Source organism: Pollachius pollachius (assembly GCF_949987615.1).
Source record: "Pollachius pollachius genome assembly, chromosome: 2".
NCBI classification, from domain to species: Eukaryota; Metazoa; Chordata; class Actinopteri; order Gadiformes; family Gadidae; genus Pollachius; species Pollachius pollachius.
Window position 1 is genome coordinate 4,672,928 of NC_136935.1, and position 26,984 is coordinate 4,699,911.

Here is a 26,984-nt window from a genome sequence, read left to right on the forward strand (position 1 = left end):
ACGTTGGCAGGGAATACTGAAGAGCCAAATCAGCCCTAATCTCATCCCTGGCGATCGGCGCTGACAGCCACTTCTGGTCCGTCTGTCAGTCACATTGCGTGCGTGTGATTTAAAGGCGGTAAGTTGGGGGGCTACAGTCTGTACAGCACTGCTAAAGACTGCGCAATCTTTTAATGGCCACTACAAACGAAGGACTGCCCATCTTACCCATTTCAATTAACCACAACTGCTGACTACCGCTCTCTTTATGTGGCCATTTCCCCCTAGCTCCACGTACACAGTTCCAAGTTGAGATCTTTTATCTAAACATCTTAACGTTTATTTGACGGGATACAGTGACTAGTGGCCCGTCGATAAGTCTCACTAACGACCCTGTAATGCACTGCTTGGAGAGATTAAAACAGAATAGCGAGACACCTTACAAATTAGAACGTAGATGCATATATCCAAGAAAGCATGCAGCCACAAATACATTGGATCATTTCTGTTATGAAAAACATTTTAATGGAGCATAACTTTGTATCAATCTTATAAAGTCACTCTGAAAGAAAGGACAACACTCACGCAATTGCACACTTTGTGAACGGAATATTGCTAGGAAATACAGCTGGGAGGATGGGACGTTATGTTGAGGCCCAATACTAAAAGGGAATAGTGTTGCCTTTTAAGCTGTTAGACTAACCGATATACATAACATATGTAGAATGTTCATACAGGTTTAAAGACCAAGATCCATGACTGTCCCTCAACACAATCCATGGACGACCGGCGGGGGCCTGGTGACTGGAGGGCCATCCCAGCTCCTTGACTCGATGCTATCCGTCAAAAGACCCTTAAATCGTTATCAACAATGGCTACAAAAGTGCTGTTCTCATTCGGAACAAAAAACAAAGCAAAGGTCGCTCTCGGCTGCTAGGGTTGGCCCTGCCCTTCCGCATTCAACCAAAATGCCCAAAAGATAAATACAAAACGTTTGCAGCGCCCAAGTACCCATGATGCTTTTCCCCAGGGAACACAGACACATGAAAAGCCTCTGAGGAGCCGTGGCGGTGTGGAGCATGCTAAAGCGAGCGCTGGTAAGGCTCTGGCCACACTGACATGCGCGGTAAGTAAGCCATCATCTCGGGGCGGAGGTGACTTTATATTACATATGCTTTTCTTTGTCCCGTTTTTTTAAATTCCCAAAAAGGAATCCCGTCTTTGGTTTCCCACCCAGACGGTGCATCCATGACCCCCACCCACAAGTCCGTCTGTCCGTCCGTCCGTCCGTCCCCGGGGATCTACTGCGTCTTGGGCATGGCGAAGTCCCAGGCGGTGTCCTGGGCACACTTGCACATGGCGCGCACCAGCCGCGTGAAGCCCATGTCCTTGGGCTTCTCCAGGCCACGCATCAGACGCTGCTTCATGATGGCGATGAACTCCTTGTTGCTCAGCTCCCCGTTACCTAGGAAACGTTAAGCGAGGAGGAGGAGGGGGACGGGGGCAGGAGAGGACAAGGCAGAATGATAGAGTGCAGGGATGGGGTTTTTGCATGATCATCCTACAGAGCAGCCGATTTTATTACCATTAATAAATATAGATTTTTCCCCCCGGCGAGGCCAATATGGCCACCGTGGAGGGAAGGGAGGGTAGGGAGGGCCCTACCGTCGCAGTCGAACAGGGCGAAGACGACGTCGCACACGTGGTCGGACAGCTCGACTTTGGCTACGGTGCGGGCCACCTGCTTCATGGTGGCTGTGGAGGGTCAGAGAGACAGGTTAAATGGTTTGGAGTGACAGACGGGTCTAGGTAATAAGAGCGATAACAACTTTGGGGGCCTTCCATGAAACCCTAGGACTCTTTCCTCTGACAAAGGGCTAAGGGTGGAGAAGAGGAATTTATAGCTGACGCAATGTCTGTGAAGCGAGTGGACAGTCAATCCATGGCCGTGGTGTTTATAGTCTCCGTTTGGCCACAGCTGGCAACACCGTGGACTGCACTTCTGCGCATTCTGCTCACAAACCCTGAACGTATCGGAGGTGAGCGACCTGCGACAGAACGCAGTATGACGTCTTTTTTTGGTTCTCGACTCTTAGAAGACTATAAAACTAAGTTTAAGCGGGTAAAGAAATGCTGAAGCCTTGAGGGAGGAATATGCACGCTATGCATACATGGCTAGGTGACGCAAGCTGAGAACAGCTGCATTAAGTGGGTCAAAGAGTCCCGACTGGGTGATTATAAATCGAAGCCATTACTCAGGACTTCTGCTTGCCTTAGAAAAATCCCCCACAGAGGAACCCACTGCAGCCAGGCTCACTTCATACCACGTATATATAAAAGTCGGCATGTGTTTGAAACCTGCAGCGGGGGCAAAGGGACTGTGTGAGAGGTGAGTGAGCGAGTGAGTGAATGAATGAATGAATGTGAGAGGTGTGAGTGAGTGAGTGTGCTAGCTGTCAGCGTGTGAGTGAATGAGTGTGTGAGGTGTGAGTGAGTGAGTGAAGCGACTGAACTGTGATGTGGTTCCCAGGTGACACTTCACAAGGACATCTAACCGAGGAAAATAATGTTAGAGGAAGTGAAACGAGGTGCAGAACGGACTAGGGAGAAGGTACGAAGGACGAAGCTCAGGGTCAGAAACCAAAGATGATGAAAGGATAAAATAATTCTTCAGTACAAACTGGTTTATAAGCGTTCAAAGGGGAAGGAATAACCTGCCATAAATTGGAGCAGGCTCTGATAATGGGAATAGGTTCGCTGGTACTGCTCTCTAAAAGGGTGAGGGAAAAGTTTTAAAAAGTGCTTAATCACTATAGCAGAAAGACTATAAATTAGCACAGCAAACTGCTGCTGTGGCATACAGAGAATCTGCTCATGAACAGTAGCTGGGCATGCGTGTGTGTGTGTACACACTGGCCAAACCCAACATGAATTAATGGGCACCAACTCGGCACACAAGCTCATGCCATAGAGTGCGGATAAGTAATTAAATATAAACACACGTACACACATACACACACACACACAGCGATCTGTCGAGACGGCGTTGAAGGGATAGGATTAACTCGACAGACTTCAACTATCCCTCGATTCAAAGCACCGGCTGCCACCAGAGGAGCCGGACCCAGGGGAACCCCTGAACAAGGACATCTGGAGCCCAGCATCAAGCGCGCGCGTCGGCTAACTGCGAGCCAAACGCTGGCTCGTAAAACAGCGGCCGCATTACGCAGATTACTGCCCCCGCTCCCTCTGATTGGTCCGTGTGGCAGGGAACGGGGCGCCGTAAGGAGTGTGAGGCGACCGCGTCTGGCAGCCGGGCTAACGAGAACAGCGTCTCTAGGCCTGACGCGAGCAAGACGGAGATCCACGCAGGGAGAGCGACGCCGTTTGGTCTGTTTTAATGTGTGGAGATTTGACTTCATTAAGGATTCTCTTCCCTCGCTGGTGGGAAGAGGCCCGGTCTGATATGCTCTAGCAGCAGACTGTGTTGGGCCTATCGACGTGGCCGTGCTGGTTGCACAGGGGCGGATTTGCGGCATCGTACCGTTACCATAAAATGGGAGAGATGCTGGTGGGATGGATGGATGGATGGATACATGGGTGGGAGGACATATTAGAAAACACAGGCAAAAGGGGCCTGAGAGGAGGGAGGGGAATGAAAGCAGTTCCGAGGAGAAATTCGATTCCGAGGTTGAACTCTGGGAGATGCAGGGTTCAGCCTCAGATGTTAAAGGGGACATATCATACCACCAGGTGTGAGTGTGATTAGCCATTAAAAGCCGTTTTCAAAATGTGCAGCATTGTGACATCACAGGTGGGTGTGTCCACCTAAATGTGTGACGGATAGATGAGCAACGTTTGCTAGTCTACTGGATAGGCTGGTAGACTGATCTATCCAGCACACATCTAGATGGACACGCCCACCTGTGATGTCACAATGCTGCACATTTTCAAACCTGCTTGTAATGGCTAATCACACTCACACCTGGTGGTATGATATGTCCCCTTTAAGGACAAGGCTGGACATAATTTGGTTTTCTGTATTGCTGACACCTGCCTGAAAAAGGGAACTACAGTGACTACAGAGGTAGGTCGCTCGACTGCTGCAGGATGACTTTCACTGCAGCCTAAAGCACATGGTCATAAGTCACACTGCTGCCCTGTTACCAGACGCAACGGGCAAGTAGCCAAAAGCCTCCATCCCATCATGTGTCTAATATGATGTATTCATCATCATTTGTTTTCCCAACACATCTGTGTCACTGGAGAGCGGGGCGGATTGGAGTCACACGCATGGCTCAGGTACTTCATTTACCTGGACTAACAGACGTTTACCGTTCAGTCAGCCCCACTTAAAAGCAGGTGGGAGTAAAAACAAAGAAAAACTGTTGATTTTGGCTGTTTATCGGAAAAGCCGACAATAAACCAAAGCCAATTACACCAACAGCATATTTGTTTTGCCCTGGAGACCAAGAACCGAAGGGCCGTCAGCCGTAGAACAGAACTCGTGCGTGCGTGCGTGCGTGCGTGCGTGCGTGCGTGCGTGCGTAGTACCTTTATCAATGGAGGCTCCAGCCATGTGGTAGAAGCTGAGCGCCGTGTCCACGTCGTTGACGTTCTTCAGGAAGGTGAAGAAGTTCTCCACCTCCTCGAACGTGATGCCCTGCACAGGGGGAGAGACAGGGGACACCTTACAGCCAGCAGCAGAGAAAGTGACCCTTTTTGTCTGGTAGTGCCCTGTGAAGGAGGAGCCCAGAAGACTACATCATCTCCGTGTTTAAGAGGCAAGAAATGAAGGAAGCCGGAATGGCTTCGCTAACATATTCTCACACACACCCACGCACAAACACACACACCCACACACACACGCAGACACATGCACACAGACCCGCACACACACTCCGCAATGCTGATGAGCTCATTTGCAGAGATGAGGCGGAGGCAGCTGGTGTGCTGGTGTAAATAACGGTCCTCTCATTTATCTGGTAGGTGGTGTAGGGGACGACGGATGGAGCTGATGGAGGGTGGTGGCGGCGGTGGTAAAAGAGATGCGGTCGTTCTTCCTCTCCCAGAGCTTGTCTCCGTCACGTTTTTGGGTGCTAATCACCGCTTTTAAAGCCGTCCCTCAGCAGGGACATGTTGGGCGTACAACAGCGTTAGCGCCTTTACGTTGCCAAACAGCGAGAGGAAGGACACTTTGCTGCAGTGTCTTTGAGATGTGCGTTGGTGTACGGCCAATTCATTGATTGAGCTATTTATGTCAGCACGGACCTGGCCCTGGCACGGCGGAGCTACCGCCAGAATACTTATGAACGGGCCTTTCAGCGCTCGCTGTTTAAAACGTCACTGTGACTATGGAGTCATTTAGCCAACCCTTCTATCCACAGCGACTCACAGGGAAGTGTCGTTTTGTATGAGGAGCACGGGTGGGAAGTCTTGCTCGGGGATCCAGCAAACCGTCTGGATCCAAACCCACTAACAAGTGGCCGGGAGCAGAACAGCCATCCGCCGCATTGTCCTCTCCCCCCCCCCCCCCCCAACACGTTATCTCTGCTCCTCCCTGAAGCTCCCAAAGTGGGCTGTCTTGGCTTCTGTGAGCTCATGTGACACAGAGGCCAAGACGGCCCACTTGACTCTGCAGTGAATGGACTTGATGAAGGGAAGATGTCAGAGGGGTGAAGTGAGCACTGAGAGGAGCCAGATAGCAGGGGCTGCAAGGCTGGCGAGAGAGAGGGGGGGGGGGAGATGAGACTCCCCGCTGGGCCTGCACGGGTGTGGCTATCCAGCGTCTCCCCCTCTGCTCAGGCCTGTGTGGTGCTGGTGGTGCTGCACCCAGAGAGAGGGGTGGAGGGGCAGGAGTGGTGGTGGTGGTGCTGCCATACTGTGATCAATCTCCTTGTGATGCATTGCCTTTCTTCCCTCTCTGTCTTTCACGAGAACAAACGCTACCGTCAGTTTCTTTTCGTCTCATATGGACAACCCCTCACTCACAGCGAGGGCGTGTGCGTGCGAGGGAGTGTGCGCCTGTTTGTGTGAGGGTGTGCGCTTGCGTGTGTGTGCATGAGAGAGTAAAGACAGAGAGGTTAGGAAGGGCGTGCATAAATGCATTATTACTATTGATCTTACATTCCGTCCGCTTTCCATAACACAACACACAAGCCTTGTTCCACCCACACAGTCATTAGACCGGGCTCCACATTAGCTTACCTGTGCATCTTTGAACATTTTCTTCAGGCCCTTCTGCATCTGCTTGAGCTTGCGGGACTGGACGCCGCTGTAGGCGAGCAGCATGCCTCCGAACTGCCTCTCACTGATCCGCCCCTCCGCAGGGTCATTCCTCTCAAACTGTACCAGAGCACAGGGGAGAGACAGCCAGAGATTGAGCACCGTGTGGGGGGAGAGAGAGAGAGAGAGAGAGTACGAGAGAGAGAGTACGAGAGAGAGAGAGAGTACGAGAGAGAGAGAACGAGAGAGAGAGTGAGAAAGAGAGAGAGAGAGAGAGAGAGAATGTGGAGGATGAGAGATGGAGTGTTTAGGTGCCTGCAGATGCCAGGAACTGCTAGCATATGGCTTCAGGTTGAATCATGAGCGGGCGTTGCCTGGAGCCATGAATTCTGGGATGTAGGGCTTGTGCATCACGGCGTCACGACGCTGGGACTGCCTTTATTTTGGAAGCAGAGCTTTGGGTTGTTTGTTATTGTGTTGGTGGTAATGTTATTTTGGGTCAGTGTTTTGTGATTACTCTTGAATTGATTTGTCATTACGGGGAGACTTGGTTTGGGTTTTAAACCGCAACAGCGTTTCTCATGCAAGACGTGGCTAAACAATGTGTTCCTTAGCCTGGGTTACACTTTATCTACGTTCATTATGGACCTTACAGTACCCCTACAACTCTCCCGAGTCCTCTCAATATGGCAGGAGTAAATAGCCCAAAATAAATCCCATGATGCATCACCAAAGCATGGGTGTTAAAGGGGTTATATTATGTCACCAGGTGCGAGTGTGATTAGCTATTACAAGCCGTTTGAAAAACTATCCATACATCTAGGGGTGGATGCTCCTACTTTTGATTTCACTAAAACACAGGCAAAGGCAGGTTTTCCAAACAGCTCGTGATGGCTAATCACACTCACACCTGGTTGCATAATATCACCCTTTAAGAAACAGAGGCTACCTGCTTGGTTGGGTTACATCCTGGGACGTAATACAAAAGAAAAAAGAAAATACAAAAAATACACACAATACAACAAACCTTACTCCTAACCAAACCACAGCCCTCAAAATGCTGATTCTAGGTCTGACAGGAATGTCTGTTGGAAGCGGCTTCTTCTGACTCTGTACAAGACTCATTTGCAGGGAATGTTCCGAGTGTCGTTCAGGAAGCACCCGGTACACGATTTGTTTTTGTTAGTCCTACGAGAGAGTGAAATCCCTCTTTCACTTCTCACGATTTTTATCAAGTTTACAGCATGCAGCTTCATTCCCAGTATCGTATAGTAGGGCTTGGCGATCAATCAAATTTTGATCGCGATTTCTTTTTTAGCATCAAACGATCAAAAAACTAATATAATCGAGTTTCTTTTTCTCATAAAATATTTTAAAGAAAGTGCTGGAGATAGAACAGCTGGATACACATCTGTACATTATTTTAGATTTGAACATTTCAAAGTTCTCAGTTACAAAGTGTTTTTCGCGAGACATGCTGAATAAATACATGTTTTCAAACTCAAAAATAATCGTTTGAATAATCTTCATTTCAATATTGACCAAAATAATCGTGATTATGATTTTTCCATAATCGAGCAGCCCTATCGTATAGTATCGTTTTTAGGGTAAAGATAATGCATCTACAAAACTGATGGGGTGTAAGTTGGAGGAGTTACACCTTACACCGTGAATCCAGATTCACCTTGAAAAGCAGTCGTTTATCTCCACCGGGGGACTTATAAGTGATGGAGAAAACAAGAGGAGGACATGAGGAGGCAGAGAGGAGCTGGCTGGTTATGGTACAGGAGAGAAGACAGAACTGCAGCGCAGGCATGAAAGAGAGCTAGGTGGAGAGAGGGAGAGTGACACCCACTGACAGAGAGGTGGAGAGAGAGAGAGAGAGAGAGAGAGGGCTGGAGATAGAGAGAAAGAGAGAGAGAGGACAGACAGACAGACAGGAAGAGAGAGACCAACTGACAGAGAGGAGCGAAATGAGCAGAGAGAGAGAGACACACACACACATAGACACACACAGTGGAAGGAGGGGACAGAGTGAGAGAGAGAGAGAGACTAAGAAACGGTTATCAGTATCCTTGCACCACCAGTAACAGAGTAGTAGTAACTGAGACGCATTTTCCAACTGCCAGTTCGGCGTTGTGTGTCGGACCCAAGTGCTCACGGAGAGCAGTTTGTCGAAGACAGCGCGGCGGCAGCCCTGTTAATTAACGGCGGCCCGGTACCGCTGACGGAGACGCAGTCGACGGCCCGTCTGCTCCTCTCTCTCTGGATGTGGTGGGTGGCTCCGGGGGCCCACGGCGTGGAGACGCACAGGGACCGGCTCGCTAAAGACTGCGTCTGACACATCCACGCTCACGCCTTCGTCTGCTTTCCTAATCCTCCACTTTCCCGTCGCCCTTCTGATAATTAGTGTCACTCGGCTGTGCTGCATTACAAACAGAAGGGACATGGGAGACTGTTCTCTTGTGTCACAGGGATTTCCATCGTGCCACCAGGCGACAAAGCACAACCTGGTCCTAAGTAGTAATCACATTTATGTACATTACTCTCACTTATCCGTCATTAACGCATTTTGTCGTTGATGACTGGCATCACACTTTAGCATTGTTATCGTTGATTTATTAGGATGCTTTATTAGTACGATGGTCTTAAAAAGGGCTGGAGGAAAGGCGTGGGTTACACTTCTGCTCTTCTAAACAAGCAGAACCTCCTGCATACATTTTCAATGTGTAACGTTCATTACACTCATCCATCAATTAAAAACAGACGGGAGTGCGAGTCTGTAGTCGGCGCTCATGCCTGGCTCCACCCCTGTACCCACCACACCCTTCAGCCCCCACCCCAGGCCCCACCCCCCGACCCCAGTCCCCCAGCCTACCTCCAGCTTGAGCACGTCCTGGACATACATCCATAGATTAAAAACCGACGAGTCGGCGAGTCTGTAGTCTCCACCCCTGGCTCCACCCCTGTACCCACCCCACCCCAGTCCCCCAGCAACTCCCCGGCCTACCTCCAGCTTGAGCACGTCGTGCTGCAGCTTCCTCTGGAACTCCAGGAAGCTGCCGATGGTCAGCTTCCCCTTGAGGTCGGCGCCGAAGAAGTAGGTGGTGAGAGCGGAGCTGCAGCCCGCCGTCTTCAGGGTGTTGCCCGTGGTGGAGCGGTCCCGGTGGCGCATGCCCATGCTGGTCTGGGAGCGGATGATGCTCTGGACCTGGGGGGGGGCATGGTGGAGGGATAAGGAACAGCGTGGAGGAGAGCGGCCATTTTGCGACGCGGAACCGGCCGTCCAACTGCAGGTCAAAAAGCCCAGCAGTGGCAGCAGAGAACCTACATGAGAAATGTACTTTACACTTCAGATCAATCGGAATGGTAGTTTGGTGGACTACATATACATTCATTACATTATTTAAATTCACACTACAATTACATTCAAACCAATAGGAGTTTGGCAGCGTGTGTCCTGATAGGCTGCAATATTTGGACAAAGGATTGCACCCAACGTGGGTAGGGAGTAACCGATTGGCTAAAAGTGTAAATCACGGTGTTCTACATCAACTGTGCTTTCATCAGCAAAGCAGACAGGTCTCATTCGGCTCTCTGATAGGCTTCCAGTCATGGAACAAAGAGTGCAGCGCCGACATGCAGAGATTGTCGTCGATTTTCTCCAGTCTCCAGTCACAATGAGAAGCAGGGCCAATGCATCAACTGTATCTTTTACCCTACGCCCTACGGCATCCCATAATAGAAGCGCTTCATGCATACAGGCTGGGGTTTTCCCCGGGATTCCATTCCCGACACACGGATCAGTCAGGTCGGCTGTTATTACAGACGACTCGGAGAGCAATAAAATAAGTCAGCTGTGATACTGTACAGATTCCATCGAGCCTTGTGGGAGTCATATTGATATGGAGTCTAATATGATAACACTTATCTCTTTCTCCCCCAAGACAAATCCCTGACAGCAATGCAGAAGATGAGCTTTATATTATAATATCTGACTGTGTGTGTGTATGTGTGTGTGTGACTTTAAATCAAAAATGGCTACAGCAGGTACTTCCCTTCCTCTTCCTCTCCTACAGACGTGTACATAGGTACATGTATGTGCCTTATCCATGGTCCCCACCTGCTCAAACTCCTCCAGATCAACCTCTCCATCTCCGTTCAGATCGAACATCTTGAAGGCAATCTCAAAGTTCCTCTGGGGAGCTGGGGACACACACACACACACACACACACACACACACACACACACACACAGATTGAGATCGTAACACAATGAATAGGATGTAGGAAAGAGTACACGTCAGATTAGAGGTTTAATTCGGGGTTTAATCCTGACTCCCTTTCGAAAACATAACTTCCAGATCGGAGGGTGCAGACAGAATCAGCTCAGAAGCCCGCTACGGAGCCGTGGTGGGGCTGAGCTGTCAGGCTCAGATCAGCTCATCTTTGACAATATGAAATAAGGCTCCCAGTGCCGCCTTCTGTCAGTCTTCTCACCCATGATTCACCCCTCCCATCCGTCCCCAGTGGGCCCCCTCATACGCGCGGCGCAGGCCTTCTCATCCCTCTGCATGATGAACGGCCGAGTCAAGCCGCCAGGACAGCAGCCCTCCGACTCTTAAGGTGGGAGGGCAGCCCCCGTGTTATTGTCCTTTATCTCACGTCTAAAACAAAGCCCTCCACACTCCATCACCATCCAAACACTGCTGGCCAGAGTTCAGACGCAGGCGAGGCGAGACGTATCCATCTGAAAGCCCCGGCCGCCTCCCAAGGACACTGCGCCAGTTCTGTCTCCTTCAACCTCTTTCAACAAGCCCAGCTGCCTCTTTTTGTCCAAACTTATTGGCAACTTTTGTAGCCCCGTAGGGTCCATCAGCTCGGCGACTTTTATTTCCTCACTCTATATCAATTTCGTTTGAAGAGGGGAAAATGGCATGAAAATAATCGTTTAGGACTGAAATGAATCGCTGCAGGTTTTAACCACCGACTCTTCACAGCAGGACCTATCTGGCAAAGAAATATATCGCTATGGATGATAACTAAACAGCCTTCATGTTGAATTGAGAATTGAGACCGGTAACCCAGAACGGGCAGAACGGGAGATTGGAGTCCCCTTCCTTCTTGGACAGCTGGTAATGTATGCTGAGTGGAGCGGGCCCACTGGCGGTCACTTACTGGATAGGACGGTAGTGAGGAAGATGTAGTCTGAGAAGGAGATGAGGCCACATTCTCCCAGCGAGAAGAATATACTGTCCTCGTCCGCAAACTTCTCCCGCTCCTGGGCTATCTTCTGCTCAGCAGAGCGGAACGCACAAATGAGGGAGAGCCAGAGAGAGAGAGAGCCAGAGAGCGAGAGCCAGAGATTGTGAGCAAGAGAGAGAGAGATTGCGAGAGAGAGAAATATAGTTTAGAACATAATATGTATGAAGCATAAGGAGCCTTTTTCTTACCACCGGTCCCAGGGGTGATATTGGGGTGAATCTAGTCAGCGAGAGGCCCCTGGCTGAGTGTCTGTGTTTGATGTAAGTGTGTATGTGTGTGTGTGCCTGAGGGCTCAACTCGTACATCGTTTTTCCAATGACTACCCGGTCCGGGAGAACTATGAAGAGTTGTGCGTTAGTTACACATTCAAAGCGTGCTGACCGGAAACAGGACAGCTGTCATTATGCTAGTGTATAGACACTAGCGTAACTGTCATTGGGCCAGAGTGTAACTGTTGTAACTCTGGCACAAGTTGCAGCAAACTTAGGATTCATATAATGTATCACTTGGGGTATCTTTATGAGAAAACAGCCCACGGATTAGACTACCCTATAAATAGTACATTAATTAGATTTTCCCCAAAACTTTCTCGCACTCGATACGAAAACTCCACTTTTCGGCACGATTCTTCCTGCCGGTACTGATCAATGGAAAAACGACGATAAACAAGATCAGCTAAGCTCAAACCCACACACACACACACAAACACACAACATCAAACACACACACACACATAGCATCTCTGCACATATTGCACCAACATGGCAATACCCACCCGTTGATACTAATTCACTAGAGGGTACCACACACAACAGGACAGCTAACACTATCATGCAAGTGCTGCATACACATGAAGCCAGGGGAGGGCAGGCGGCAGGGAGGGGGCGATCACGTACTCACGAGGTCGTTTAAGAGGAGCGGCTGTACTCACAAGTGTTTAATCGACATACAGAGCCAACACGATGTCACAGAAAGACTGTGGCACAAACACACACACACATGTACACACAAACGCCATCGATACACAACCACATTGATCACATCGAAACAACCCGGATGTTTTAATACACAGCAGTGTTACTATTCATTGTCGTCACTCGTTTCATCCGCTCTCACACACGCGCACGCATACACACACTACACAACACTATTTTTTTTGGTGAGCATGTGTATATCCACAGCATTGCATGAGCGAGCGTCTTAATCGCATGCACATCGAACACTTGGGGTGACAACACTTAAGTCACAGAGATCAGTGTCCCCTCACTCCAAGCGGAGGTGGAGGGAGAAGGGGGATGTAACTGAACGCATAGTACACACATAGTAATACACATAGTAATAGTGATTAGATAAGGGAAGGAGCATGCATGGGGGGGTGGGGGTGGGGTCACATGGCGTTACCTCCGTCTGTAACAGGGTTCCATTTCACAAGGAGAGGAAGGGAGGAGAAAACAATTTTTGAGTTACAGTCAAGAACGACCTCCGCCATCTTAGGCAGGGGCCTCTGGGAAACAAAAAGACAACAGTGCCTTATAACAGGCACACACACCAATACACACAAACACACACAATCTTACAACTGGAATACCACGTTTTTTTTGGTGTGAATATCTAGGATTATACTTCTACACACGTTTGGTTTAATATATCTCCTTGCATTCGCCATCCATCATCTGACATCTTTATCGCGTTACTTAAATATATGATGGAAATCAATCAATCAATCACATTCCCCTGTGGACACCCATCTCCTTCCCCCCCATGAAATACCGGACCCGTCAGGGCACAGGGTAATGGTTTACACACCATGAGCGGCGCCATCCCCATCCCACTTGAGCCCCAGACCTCCCCCGATTCAAAGATAGAAAATACACTTTCCACTGTAACATTAATTATGGATGTTCTCCTCATGCATAAGTGGTGGAGAGAGAGAGAGAGAGAGAGAGAGAGAGAGAGAGAGAGAGAGAGAGAGAGAGAGAGAGAGAGGGGGGCGACGGGGCGAGGGAAGAAAGAGAGGGTTATTTCTGGCAGCAGTGCTCCTGTTAAAATATGCAAAACGAGGAGAGAAAAAGAGAGAGAGAGACGAAAGAGACGACAAGTGGAAGACGGTTGTTTAAAGCTGCTACGTGACGGTTCTGCATGTCTGTTAATGCGTGTTTGAGAACGAGTGAGAGAGAGATAAATAGAGTGTAAGTGAGCGAGGGAGAGAGAGCTTCGGCCCTGAGCCCCGAGACCGTTGCACTACCAGACAACGTAGACACAGCTCCGACCGTGACGCCGCCATCACTCGTGCCCCTCCCACCACCCACAATGACAGGGGACCAGACCACAGTGGACCTCATTATAATGATGATCACAACAGTGGCACAGTGCTATTACAGCTCTCTGTACCGTGTCAAGGACAACCCCCCCCGAGCCCCTCTCCCTCTCTTCCGCCTCCTCCACCCACTGTCTCCCAAGCCAAGTTCAAGGAGAGGCGATCCCAGAGATCAGAGCTAAACACTCATATTCAGTGGGGGGAAACCGACGCCGCAGGCCCCCAAACCAGCACACATTCACGGCGACGACAGCCTTCCGGGATGAATGAACGTTCCCTCTCTTTCAGACTCAGCCATTGCCCTGTGGCTGACGGACTGAGAAATCAACCCTCACGCTCTTTTGGCAGATCTCCCACACACACACACGCACACACAAGCTCACGCGCAAACGCACACACACACAAACGCATGTACACGCACATACACACACAAACACATGTACACGCACACACACACACACCTCCATCTAATGAAAATGCCATGCAACGTGAAGCCCAGGAGCATGTAACGATAGAGTGAGGGCAGTTCTGGGAGGCATGCTCTCTAGACTACAGCATTTCTGTAATCCGCAGAAGGCATTTCCCGCCATGCCCCAAAGTATGGGGTCATTAGCAATTTTAAAGTAATGATTTCCTCCGAGACACAAGCTCTGCCTTCGGTACCAACATTTCGCTGCAGACCGGCCCATTTGCTGGAGCTTGTCTAATAAGCAAAGGATCTACAAATGGCTGTAATCCTAATTGTCACAGCACTCAAGTTAATTAAACAGCACTTGGCTGTTGCCGAAGCCGACATATGTTTGCTGCGTGCCGTGTTTGTGTCCAGCGGGTGTGGGCGTTTTGCGTAGGCGTTTGAACCAGGGCTGTAATAATTAAAATGAAGCATTGTTGGTAGAAACATCAGCAATGAATGACGAACATCCAAACAAAAAGTGCATCGGAGATTTTCTCTGCCTTCACACACATGTTCATCTCGAGCCGAGCTTTACTTATTGACCAGCATGGTGCGCAGACTGTCATTTTTCTTGACAAAATTACAGTTGTTGGAAAATGTAGTGCACTCCAGTGTTTAAGGCAGCTTTTGGCCGTCAAAATAGAAAATTGGTTTTAAATCGAATCATGTTTGCATCTGTCGAGGCCTAGTGCCAACACATAAGCACATAAGCCCTTTTCCCCATCTTTGCTGGCATATGTGTGGGTGCGTGCGTGTGCATGTGCGCGAGTGCATGCACGTTTCCATTTCTGGACCTGTCAGTCACAGTAGAGCCAGCTCTACTGTGACTGGGTCCAGTTTGACGGGGCTCTCCACAGCACTGCCATGGCACCAGTGGGAGCTGCGTGGGTGCAGAGGGAAGGACATAGCTGACAGGGCCAAGGCTGGGCCCCAGGCAGCCAGGGTCGAAAGGGTCAGACGGGGCTTATCTCCCGCGGTGGACAGGGGGAGGACCAGGAGGCAGCTCAGCGTGGCCGGAATAACTCCCCTCCTAAACTTTTAGCAGGAGTCGCATCAAAGGAGTCTCCCATGGTGAATGCAGCCGGCAGCTCACCGTGCAGGAAGGGATGAGTCTCATTCCTGCTCATTTCACTTGAGTGGATTAGAAACACTTTCCAGCCGCACAACCCGCGTAACGGCTCGGAAATCTGTGTTGCGTAACAGCAAGCGACGGGATTCAAACCAAGTCTGCGTTAACCGCGCTGGGGTTCGGTGATATTACAAAATGATTCGGTTTCTTTGCATAATAAGTTGTGCTACGTTATGCAAATCCAGCTTCCCTCCCATTTCAGTGACTGCAGACAGAAATGGGCCGAGGCTTTTATTGCCACATCCCCGCGTGCCATTATTGCTTTGATGGGCTCTGTTATTTTGCAGCTGGGATGAAAGGCGATGCATACATTGTACCAAGTCGTCCATGAAACGCACCAGACAGCTGGTCGAGCCGATTGAAATGTGATCCTCGTTAATTCGACACGACACGCCCTGCTATTCATAATATGGGTGAGGGTTTGAATGCAGTCATCGAATAAAGTAAATATACCACGCACCCCTTTTCACCCGTGTTATTTCTCCTCCCGCCTTTATTATGGAGGCATGGCCTTTATTTACAGAGCTTGACCAGTTGTGTCCGTGTACTGTGTTTTTGGGGTCTCGGAGCCAATGGCAGGGTTGGCTGGGCAGAGGGGCCGCTGTGGACATCACAAAGCCTCCTGTAATGCCCCATTCCCCTTCTCTGTCACACATAATGGCCCCAAAGCACCCCGATAAGCAGAAGCGTTTAGAGGAAGGCGAAGAGGTGGGAGCGGGAAACACACACCCTGGCACACACCTTTCACCGGCCCGGTCCAAGATGGCGGACCGGGAGTCAAGTGGCCGTGGATTATTTAACTCGAGGAGAAGGGAGGGGAGGGGAAGAGACTGCAGCCAGGCAGACAGAAGTATCTATTTTCCTCTTTGCTGGGCCCTGTGGGGCCCCACAGTGGGCTGATTGTCTACGCCTAGACCGACCCGGTCTCTGAGATGAAAACCTTCACTGCACAGAGAGGGGAATGGAGTCTGCCACTCCGGTTTCTGTCTCCACTCCACTGTGTGGGAATCTGAGCAGATCTATATGCAGTGCAACGTATACATGTAGAGTGTGTGTGTGTGTGTGTGTGTGTGCGCGCACGTGTGTCTGTGTGCATGAATAATGGCTGCCCTAAAGCAGCCCAGCCCTTCTCCTCCGAGTACAGGTGTGTACGTGTGTACTACTCGTGTGCACTAAACTCAGCGGTCCAGAGAGAGCCTAACGGGAAAAGGAAAGCGGCAGGTGATGCTAGGGCTAGTGACTGACAGGCGGCGCCATGACAACAGAGGCGGACGGGCGCGGGGGCGGGGGGGATGCTCTGGTTGCTGTATCTTTGGCAGGAACTTAAGTGGAAAACGGGGGGGGGGGGGGGGGGCAATGACCTATATAGGGCATCCCGCGGAAACGTGAGGAAGAGGAAGAAGAAGAAATGCGAGCCAGCGAATTGGAGGATCAGGCCTGATTGGGCCAGGTAGGGTAAACCCCCCCCCCCCACGCCAGACCTACTGGAAAACCCACCCAAGAATAATACAATAAAGCCAAAAGGGATATATTAAATTAGTTACGGGTCACCCCAGGGGTAGTGAGCAGCAGATGGGCTGTCGATAACGGTCGGATAATACGTTGGGGCGGAGTGGGAACACCCAAAGGCTTCCAAAGGCTCTGTGCTCAGTCAACAGAGATGGCCCATTGGGGGAACCTGAGGTCCCCAGAGAGAAGAGACGGTCACGTGTGTCAGCGGACCCCACTAGGTACCCCGATATACTGGTAGACGGTTAAAGGTATAGGCCTTGGTCTTTGTGTTTTGTGTGTGTCTTTTGTCTATTGTGTCTGTGTTTTGTCTTTATGTTTTTGCACAAGAAGGAGCGAAAAGAAAATTGGATAGACCAGAAAAAAAGGAAAAGAGAATCAAGTGAATAAAAACAAGATGGAGAAACAGAAAGAGAGAGAGAGAGAGAGAGAGAGAGAGAGAAACACAGCGAACGATGGTGAAACCGCCCACCGGACAGCAATCCCAGGCCAAACCCTGGCCCCTCTGAAACACAAGGGGTAAACACGACGGGTTGCCGTGACATCACTGCTGTAGAAGTCTCCCGCAGCATTCCTTGTGAGCGACAGGTGTCACGGGACCCTGCCACGGTGGCAGCAGCAGCGGCGGCAGGACATGGACCCTGCCACAGACTTGGTTCTTAGGGCAGGCACACACACACCAAAAAGTCCCGATGCTACAGAGGAACATGCTCCACAGGAAACATGCAGTGCTGAGGTCCAGGGCAGTCCAGAAAGAGGCGAATCAAGCACAATAGCACGACCAGCTCCCAATAGGGGGCCAGCTTCCAGCCATTTCCTGAATCCAGACCGCCCTGTGATGCCTCCATGCGCAGATAGGGGGAGCCTCCTACAACTATTTTACCCCGGTCAGGCACAGGCATTGAGCAGGACATGCTGCGGGGTGAGCGACAGCGCAAAAGCATGGGGGAAAAGAGAGAGGTAGATAGAGATAGAGAGAGAGAGAGAGAGAGTCTGAGAAAGAGAGCGAGAGAGAGAGAAAGAACGAGAGAGAGAGAGTCTGAGAAAGAGAGAGAGAGAGTCTGAGAAGTAAAGGAGAGAGGGTAGTTTAGGAGGTAGTAACAGAGCAAAGAGGAAGAAAGCTTTGCATCAACAGATACAAGTTAAGTTCCTCATGAGGGACTTCGTATAGCCACCCGTTGCATCTCAGCTTTCTGCAAGACCCAGCGAAAAAACAAAAGTATAAGAAGACGTTTCAATAATTCAGCAAGTTCAATTCAGAGAGCGTAAGGCAGGCAGCTGTCCTCACCCAACCATACAATAGCAGTGGAGCGGTTGTGGAGTAATTAGTGTGCGTATTCTATGCACACAAACAACACAACACAATAGCGGGCGACGGCCTCCCTGCTATGGACAGGACCGGTTATGGCTCGTCTTTTTATGGCCCTGACCTACAGTCTAGAGTTCTTATTATAACAAAGGGGCCGCCGCAACAAACTCAATCAGCCACTCGGTCTGGCGCCTATAAATAAATAAAGTGTGTAGTCTCCCGTTACACTTTATGTAACTAATAAAAGGACCGAAGCCTTTATTGTGCATGTCGGTATGGCATTGCTGGCCTACTGCTCGTCTCTTCTCATTACGGCACCGTTCGATCGCAGCCCTTTGTCTCTCCTCATGGAAGAATGAAGAAATATGTTAGGCAGCACTCGTGGCTTGCTTCTTGGCTTCTTGGCGTCATACGCGTATAATCCATTATTTTGTGCCCTTTCTCCGACGTGCTTCTTAAGTGCCAATTGTGGAGATGGCTCTGCTTAAAAAAGACTTGAAGAAAAATGCAGAAGCTGAGAGGCAATACTCAGGAGCAGGGATCCTTGGCTCCTGGGCCCCGTTCCCTCTGGTTTACAGCAGGGGGGGGGGGGGCGGCCTGCACCCTGCCCCCCTGCCCTACACACCACCAGCACAGGAACAGTGCAATTGAGGAACAGAAAAGGCAGAGAGAGCCAGAGAGAGAGAGAGAGCCAGAGAGTGAGAGAGAGAGAACCAGAGAGAGCCAGAGAGAGAGAGAGAGACATAGTGAGAGTCAGAGAGAGAGAGAGAGCCAGAGAGCCAGAGAGAGAGAGCCATAGTGAGAGAGCCAGAGAGAGAGAGAGAGAGAGAGAGAGACATAGTGAGAGCCAGAGAGAGAGAGAGCCAGAGTGAGAGTCAGAGAGAGAGAGCCAGAGTGAGCGAGCCAGAGAGAAAGAGAAAGAGAGCGAGAGTCAGAGAGAGAAAGAGCCAGAGAGAACGAGAGAGAGAGAAAACGAGAGAGAGAGAGAGAGGAGGGAGATCGGAGGTGGTTGGGCAGCTATGTACACAGTGCAGTACTGTCATTCAGGGGCACACGCACGCATGCTGTTCGGCACGCGCCTCATACCTGCCAGAAGTCCTGCAGAGAGGGGGGGGGGGGCACAACCGCGGATGGGAGGGGAGGGAGGGAGGGAGGGAGGGGAGGGAGGGAGGAAGGGAGGGGGGAGAAGTGACAGGTAGAGAGAGAGAGAGGGAGAGAGAGAGAGAGGGGGGGGGGGTAGGGGGAGACAGCCACAGTAGTTGATGGGGAATGGTTACCACGGATGGGCGGGAGGGGGGAGGGAGGGAGGGAGGGATTGGGAGGCGGAGGAGGAGAGAGAAAAATGGTGGGATTACTTGTTATATGACGGCGAACGGCTGCCCTCAAGAACAAGAGAGACCAACAACTGTTAAAATAATAATCACAACAGGGAGGGTGGGGAGTCACATGATGAGCGAATACACACGTCAGGGGGGAGACGGCGCACACACACGCACACACACACACACACACACACACACACACACACACACACACACACACACACACACATAAAAGCACACACACAAACACGGTTATGTATGTGTGCTCTGCAAGGGAGGACAGCATACACATAGAGTAAACACAACACACCACTATATTAAAACAACAATATAAAAAAAGCAATACATAGATATGGTTTACCATGAAACCACATACACACAGTTTAATAATGTGTTTACTCTGAGGGGGGAGGGGGGTTAGGCGAAGGAGGTTGCAACTCAAACAGTTTTCTTACACATTGAACCGCCCATGCATGGCATCACCGTATGGAGGAAGCTGCTGTTGTCTAACTCAAACCACAGCCGGCCACTGAGGCGATGGGGAGGTCATTAACGGATAGTGCTATTTGACTCCTGCATACGCCGCCTTACCACACACACCCGCCTTTGGAAATAAACGATTAACATGCAGGGCAGATACGCCCGCCTCACTGCGGTCGCTGTAATTGTATGTTCGGGATAATCGCTCAGTGCAGTGTTTTAATTTTAATTCATGTGGAGTGGCGTGGCGTGGCTTCACGGGGAGCACTGGGGCGTCCCTCTCCTGCAGCCAGCCCCGCGGTTGCTACTTAGCCAATCAGGCGGAGGCGTGTGTCAGTGGAGGGGAAGGGGAGAAGAGCCCTCCAGAGGGAGAGAGGGGGAGAGGGGGAAAGGGTGGGGGGGGGGGAGACTAGGCTGGAGCTAGCAGGTCCTTGAGGCGATGTGGCCGTTGCAGGGAGAGTCCCGGGGAGAAAATCAAAGCCGTAGATCAAGTTGCACTCCCTGATTTGACTCGCAAAACCAAGGGTGCGCAGAGCCTGGAGATATGGCCGCCATTTGCATAGCGCTGACCACAAATCAGGAGCGGTCCATTGTAGCAACGATAGATCGGCATGCCGGCTGCCCGCGGATGTTGACGGCCTAACAAAATCTGCCTTAGGATGTGATCCAGTAGGGGGGGAAGCAGTGTGAGATAAAGCCAAAGTAAAAGCCTCTCTGCATAGTAGGGCGAGCCTGCGTCTGATTATGTGCTTTGAAACGCAACGGGGTATGTGCTGATGAACGGCCTGTGCTAGAGGAGGACGTGGCTGATGGCCGTGGGGCAGAAAGGTTTTCCGGGTTTAAGGAACAGGGGTGGAATGTTGCAAAATGAAAATCAATAGGCGGGAATGGGAGGGGAGAGGCTGGTATTGGATGACGGTGTCGCCGCAGGGCGGCTGAGTAGGTCCAAGGTTCACCTTCTGTGATTGCATTTAAATAGGTCATTACAACTGATGACTAATGTTCGGAGGTTCTCTTTTAATGATTAAGTGTGAAGCCACACCTAATGTTGGTTGGGTTCTCTGTACCGGCCGCATTTTAGTACTCTACTAGTACCAAGCATTAATTAAAGCAATGATTTGGCTCCCATTGATTCCCAAGAACAAAATTTAGTTTGTCCTCACCATGCAGACTTTCATCTGAAACATATGAAGAATGCTGGTTTGGTTTAATCACATTTAAAAAAAGGAAAAAATATATATATACTTAAGAAAGTTTTGATAATTTCTGGTGCAAGGGGTAGAACTTGTTCTGCACCACCAGATCCATTTCTTGGCTAACAGCTGTTTTAAGGATGAACATAAAGCGAGGGGGTCTAAGGCAATGACACCCCAGAGAAGAAGTCTGCAGAGTAACCATTAGGAAAGAAATAATTACTTTTTAATAGAATTTCTGTGTTGCAGAGTATGGGAGTCGGTTAGGGGGCTGGGATAATATCTTATTAGTTCTGGGATTTGGACATAAGAGGAGATGGTCTCCACTGAGGGCATGCCAATGCCATTTTGGTGCGATTTATCCTTGCTATAGCATGACAGAAGGTGTGTCAAGTTGTAAATCACCAGAAACACATAGCTAAGCACTGCTACGGCTATTTGTCAAGGGAGCTCTTTGGTGATTTAAAAGATTATTCTAGGGTATTTGTTGTGGTATGTGTGCATAAGGAGTTGTTAGCAGGGTTGAGTATTTGTGAAAAGTGTTTACATTTGCAAAATGCTAGTCATTATCCGTATTAGACTTTTGTTCAGTTTTATTCATTCTAATTTTTAAGGATTTTATTTACCATCGTCAAAATGAAACGTTGAGCCCAGTAATAAAGCAACTTATTAAAATTAATTGATTGTTTGTTTAAATTATTTATAGTTGGTTTAAATGACCACATAACATGAAAATAAATAATCAAGAGTAATTAATTGAGTAGTAAAGTAGAAGTTAAGGGTCTAATAAAAAGGGTAAACATATTTGATGATATCCATTTATCAGCCATGACAGGAAACAGCAGCCTCCACTTCCTGCCTCACAATTCCATTTAAATGACTTTGGTCTCTTGGCAAAGCCCCAGAAGCTATCCCAACACAAACAAGGCCTACAGCTGGTTTGATGTGTTGGAGAACAGAGCGAAAACCCATAATAAAGTATAATCCCAATGCAGCAGAATATTGTCGTGATAGGAATCCAGTCAGCCATTAGCTTTGGTGGAATTTTGGAGAATTGAGAAAAAAACAACATGATTATGAATCGTTTTTGAATGGGTTTTGGATTATTCCGCTCGGTATCCCCACTCTGTTTCCCCATTGAAGCTTACCTTGCCATCGTAGCGCTTCACCATGAACTGATCCAAGCCCAGACCTGTAATTAGGAGGGAATGACAGAATGAGCGAATGACGCTTACACACAGAAAAGTACAAAAAAGTGCCAAGACCAGCATTTTATAAAAAGGGCACCACTTTAAGATTTGGCTTTGGCTGAAATTTGACTTTTTATTTTGCTTCGTCAACGGTCACACAAGCCAAGGTAAATTCATAAACTGATTGAAATTCATAACACTTAATCCATAACTAAAAAGGAAAAATCCCAACATTAAATAATAAAATGATAAACGGCCAGTCGGGGCAACAATAGGGGAAAACTTTGCACAGCTGCTCCTCTAACACAACAACATGTTTTTAATGTATTTATTAAACGACATCCATATTTTCACTAACAGAGCATTACCAGCGATCTTCACAGACAGCCACATGGCCCCGGGCATTTATTTAGAACTTGGGGAGACCCATTTCCATGATGTCATTAGAGTGACTCGCCGACATGTGCCAGAGATTAATATAGGCAATTTACAACTCATTTCCATTCTCAAATTATCCCCACCACACTGCATTCAGCTTTCATTAGTCTGATCGTTTATCGCAGAGAACTTCTAATGCTGGATTTATTTGCTGGATCGCATTTTCTTAGCGCTGATGTAAGTGCGCGGTGAGGATTTAGATGGAGGGAGGTGATGCGATCCGACGTAGCCCGGACAGGAGAATGCACTTGATGGGCTTGCTCGAGCAACCTAGACTAATTAATTAACAGTGGTGATCAGAATTAAAAGGTTAGAATTATATATTCCCAAAGTCAATGCCATTATGCCGCGTTAATAGAATGAATAATGCATCAGATTGGCCGTCGGGTCAAATTAGGAGGTTAATGGTCGTTCACATATTGTATCTTCCTCAATCCTTTACATCCATTTGATTTGACTTCAAAAGTCCCAACACCCTTCTACCTGGGAACCCCCGCATTCATTGAATAGAGGAGGGCATCCCTCTTTAGTCGCTCCTAAGCTATTGAGGCTTTACATACAGCAATCATGACACCATTGATTTTGAGCACCTTACTTTATCGTTCGGATGACCTTACTTTATTATTCGAACAGCCATCTCTGGTTTGGTATATCCAACAGATTGAAAGATTTCAAATGTTCTGCTCCCAGAGGGAGAACATCCATTCAATAAAGTGTGATGTACACCGTAGGGACTTTCAGCTGCAGAGATCTTTAATCTCTATAGTGCATGTATGCATTACATTTAAAAAATGTCCCCATGTTATTAATAAATTATTAATCCTTTGGTTATCCATTGATACACAATGACATTGAGATTTATCTGGCAAGGTGCCCTGGCCAATAGTGCAGCACAGCACAGGGTAACATACAACACAAAGCAAACAGCAGAACATACTGCTATTGGTGATACTCCACATGGTGATTGAAGTTCAAAGAGGAAGATGAAGGGTGTGGAAAGCGGCCAATCATGTTCTATGTTGTGTCTCAGTGAAACATATCTCGTTTTGTTCTACTGCAAGACAGCCGCACGCAGTCAACCGACAAACATCCATTTACCAACTAAAATTATACCCATAAGTTGCAATAAACTATTCGTATGCTACTTAAATATCACATTACATTGTAAAAACACCAAACACCTTTCTTTGGTTGAGCATATCGGGTGTTATTTAAAATAAAGTGAACGTCTTCTAATAAATTTACGATGGGTAGTCAAGATCTAATGAATTGACAACATGAATACAACATCGTCTGAAGCCCTTAAGTAAATGCATCTTGTTGTTTTTTCGGAAATAAATTCCCTCAGATATGTATTTGCATCATCGATTTAAAGGTGTGACTTGGGGAGTGTGCAGGTGTCCATTTTATGGCTGTCACTTGCTATAATTCTCAGAATAATTAACTAATCAAAATCAGTTGCAGTTCCAAGTCTTGGAATTGATTATCATAGTTAAGTGGACTGCAATAGGCTATCATTTCCTTGGGTATTAAGGAAATATCTTCCAATTGTACTAAAGACCTTGTAATCAACGTTTCTTTGAAATTTGGATCAGGCAAAAACCGTACATGCGCTAATAGGGGTCAGGTCGTTGCAATTGCATCAATCAGTGCTAAACCTCAATTATTCAAACGCCAACGGCACAATGACTATCTGTAGACCCAATCAGAGTAGATCGTTATAAAGGATTAATCATTGTGTCTGGGCTCGTTCATAATCCTTTTATCGTTTGGTCATTCATTGATCATTTCATTTTCATCTATTTCTAAAAATTAGATGCCTCACTAAATGTTAGTAACACGGGCCAAAACTTTGCCAATAGTTTGTTGATAGACATACTGCAAAGTGGATGAGCATTTCAGACCATTCCCAAATAATGTGTAAAATATCACAAACATACCGTTATAGCTGTTATGGATACAGATTCTGTGGACACATGTACATGGAACTAATATGAAACTAAATAATAATAGGTTTCCAGTACCTTATGCTAGGAGCTCAATTATCGAGGCCAGGACTCTTCGGCTGAATGAATGGTGCAATTAGTTATCTGAGACGGAGGAGGAGTTGACGTCTGCCAATAAGATGCACTGCAGTCTCTTTTTGGCGCCTTGTTCCACTTATGTATGCCCTCCCTCATCTAATCCAATGGATCTCGACTCAGCGTTATGGCATTCATATCGTTTTATAGGACAGGAGATGGGTGTCTTGCCAATGCATGGGAGGCACTGTTGATGGAAGAAATTGCCACCATGGCGGCAGATTTAGAAGGCACTCAGGTGATGGAAGAGCAGATGCTGCCAGACAGCAGAGACGTGTCACGCCCGACCAAGATATGATTAGCGGAGCACAACGCAACAGAGGGCTGCATCGGTGGCTCCAAAGACGGAAAGGTAAAGTGACCTCATCGCATCAAAGTTAGGAACAGTGCACAGATGCAGAAGATACATGTATGCTACAAAAGGTGTCAGGGTAAAAGTAGAAGGCAAATTCTGGTGCAGTGATATCTATGTATAAATATACATAAATAATTATATGCGCACACATACGCACAAGCAGAGGTGATGAAGTAGTCGCACTGTAGCAAACACACCAAGTTAAGACCTGTTGCCTTCCCAAGCACTCCACAGCTTATGATCAGATATCTCTCACCATATCTGCATGTGACACCAAGAATGTGCTTCGACACGCTCATTAATACACCCACTGCCGCGTCCTATTTCCCCCCCCTCTGCCTGGCCTACTTTAGAATGAGACCCTCCTGGAGTGGGTCGTCCCCTGCCAAACTGTCCCTGAATGCTCTCGACATTGGATGCGTAGGAAGGGGTCACATGAGCTGTACATCGGACGGGGCGATGGATGATACCGCCAACCGAGGAGGGGGGGATCGATCCACTGTGCATTGCCAGTGGGGTACATTACGCCCTGCATAGTGGGGCCCATAAATCACCATGCTGCATGGAATTTCACTTGCGCGTGTGATTACACATGGACACACACAGGCGCGCACGCACGTGCACATTCACACAGACACACACGCACGCACAGAAGACGCATTCAGAACCGCTTCAAGGCCAAAATTGAAAAGCATAGTGTCTCCTTATTTGCAGATGAATTGACTTACTTTTTATTTAGCATAGTTTATATCAATACCTTTATTTTATCTACATTCTGGGCACTCCAATTTGCATTCATATCGTTATTTGTACTCTCTTGCTTGATTTGCTCCGATCCTTTAAAGCGGGCAGACCAGAACGTCTCTTCGGGGAAACATAAAGAGTGGTCTTATGGTATATCAGCGGACGGGGACTCACTCTCAGGCTGCTTCTCGTTGGGAGTGATGGAGCGTACAAAGTCCTGGGGGGTCATGTACACCTCGGGGTCTCCGTGCTCGCTGATGACCTTCAGCGTCGCAAAGTAGCGGAAGATCTTATCCGGGGTTGAGTACGCCCTGATCCTGTTCTCATACTCCATCACCTGGGAGGCAGAGTGGAGAAAGGAAAGTAATTGACTCATTAGTCACGAATCAACAGCGTTTAGATCCAGACAACGTGTGGATAACAAAGCAGGAGCAGCATTGGTTTGACTGCGATTCAGAGGTCTCCCCCCTCCATCTATCCAAATGGCTTCAGAAAGGTAGGACCTATCCTGCCCGGGAGAGAGGGTGACCTTCCAGCCCCCGACTCCATTAGCACATCAACATGAAGGACTAAATCTATCTCCCCTTTTACCGTCTAGCGTGGCTGACAGGTTAACCTCTGGGGAGATCTCGGTCGCTCCCGGGTTATACTATGTCATTTGGGGAGAGTGAAGTAGATATTTGGGAATAAATCCCCCAACAGCACAGTTCAGATCGGCCATCGCTCAATTCAGGGCATCATGACGGAACACAGAGTATTGAATGGAGTATCACATGAACTGAGGGGTCATGGTGTGAGTCGGCCTCTCTCAAACTGGAGTCTTATTATCAGGTCTTTAAAGTCTTATTTTGGCCTATTAATCACAAAGCATATTAGCTACATCATTAGCGACATAATTCCAGTATTGAGACTGGTATTAGCCGCTCTGAAATAGAAATGGGTGGCACAGATGCAGCCATTTCTAATTATAGATGCAGCAATGGCATTTGACGTC

General features: G+C 48.5%; 1 protein-coding gene across 1 annotated transcript in view; it reads right to left on the reverse strand.

The window, feature by feature from the left end:
- Window positions 1-481: 481 nt before the first annotated feature.
- The window catches only part of micu1 (mitochondrial calcium uptake 1), a 32,430-nt gene continuing 5,927 nt past the window's right edge, over window positions 482-26,984 (reverse strand). The window contains exons 4-12 of the mRNA XM_079730637.1: window positions 26,165-26,327; window positions 22,331-22,374; window positions 11,383-11,497; window positions 10,328-10,410; window positions 9,215-9,415; window positions 6,187-6,324; window positions 4,534-4,642; window positions 1,645-1,734; window positions 482-1,444 (exon numbers count right to left, since the gene is read on the reverse strand). Coding sequence (XP_079586763.1) covers window positions 1,281-1,444; window positions 1,645-1,734; window positions 4,534-4,642; window positions 6,187-6,324; window positions 9,215-9,415; window positions 10,328-10,410; window positions 11,383-11,497; window positions 22,331-22,374; window positions 26,165-26,327 — 1,107 coding nt within the window. The 3' untranslated portion in view covers window positions 482-1,280. The remainder of the gene's footprint in view (window positions 1,445-1,644; window positions 1,735-4,533; window positions 4,643-6,186; window positions 6,325-9,214; window positions 9,416-10,327; window positions 10,411-11,382; window positions 11,498-22,330; window positions 22,375-26,164; window positions 26,328-26,984) is intronic.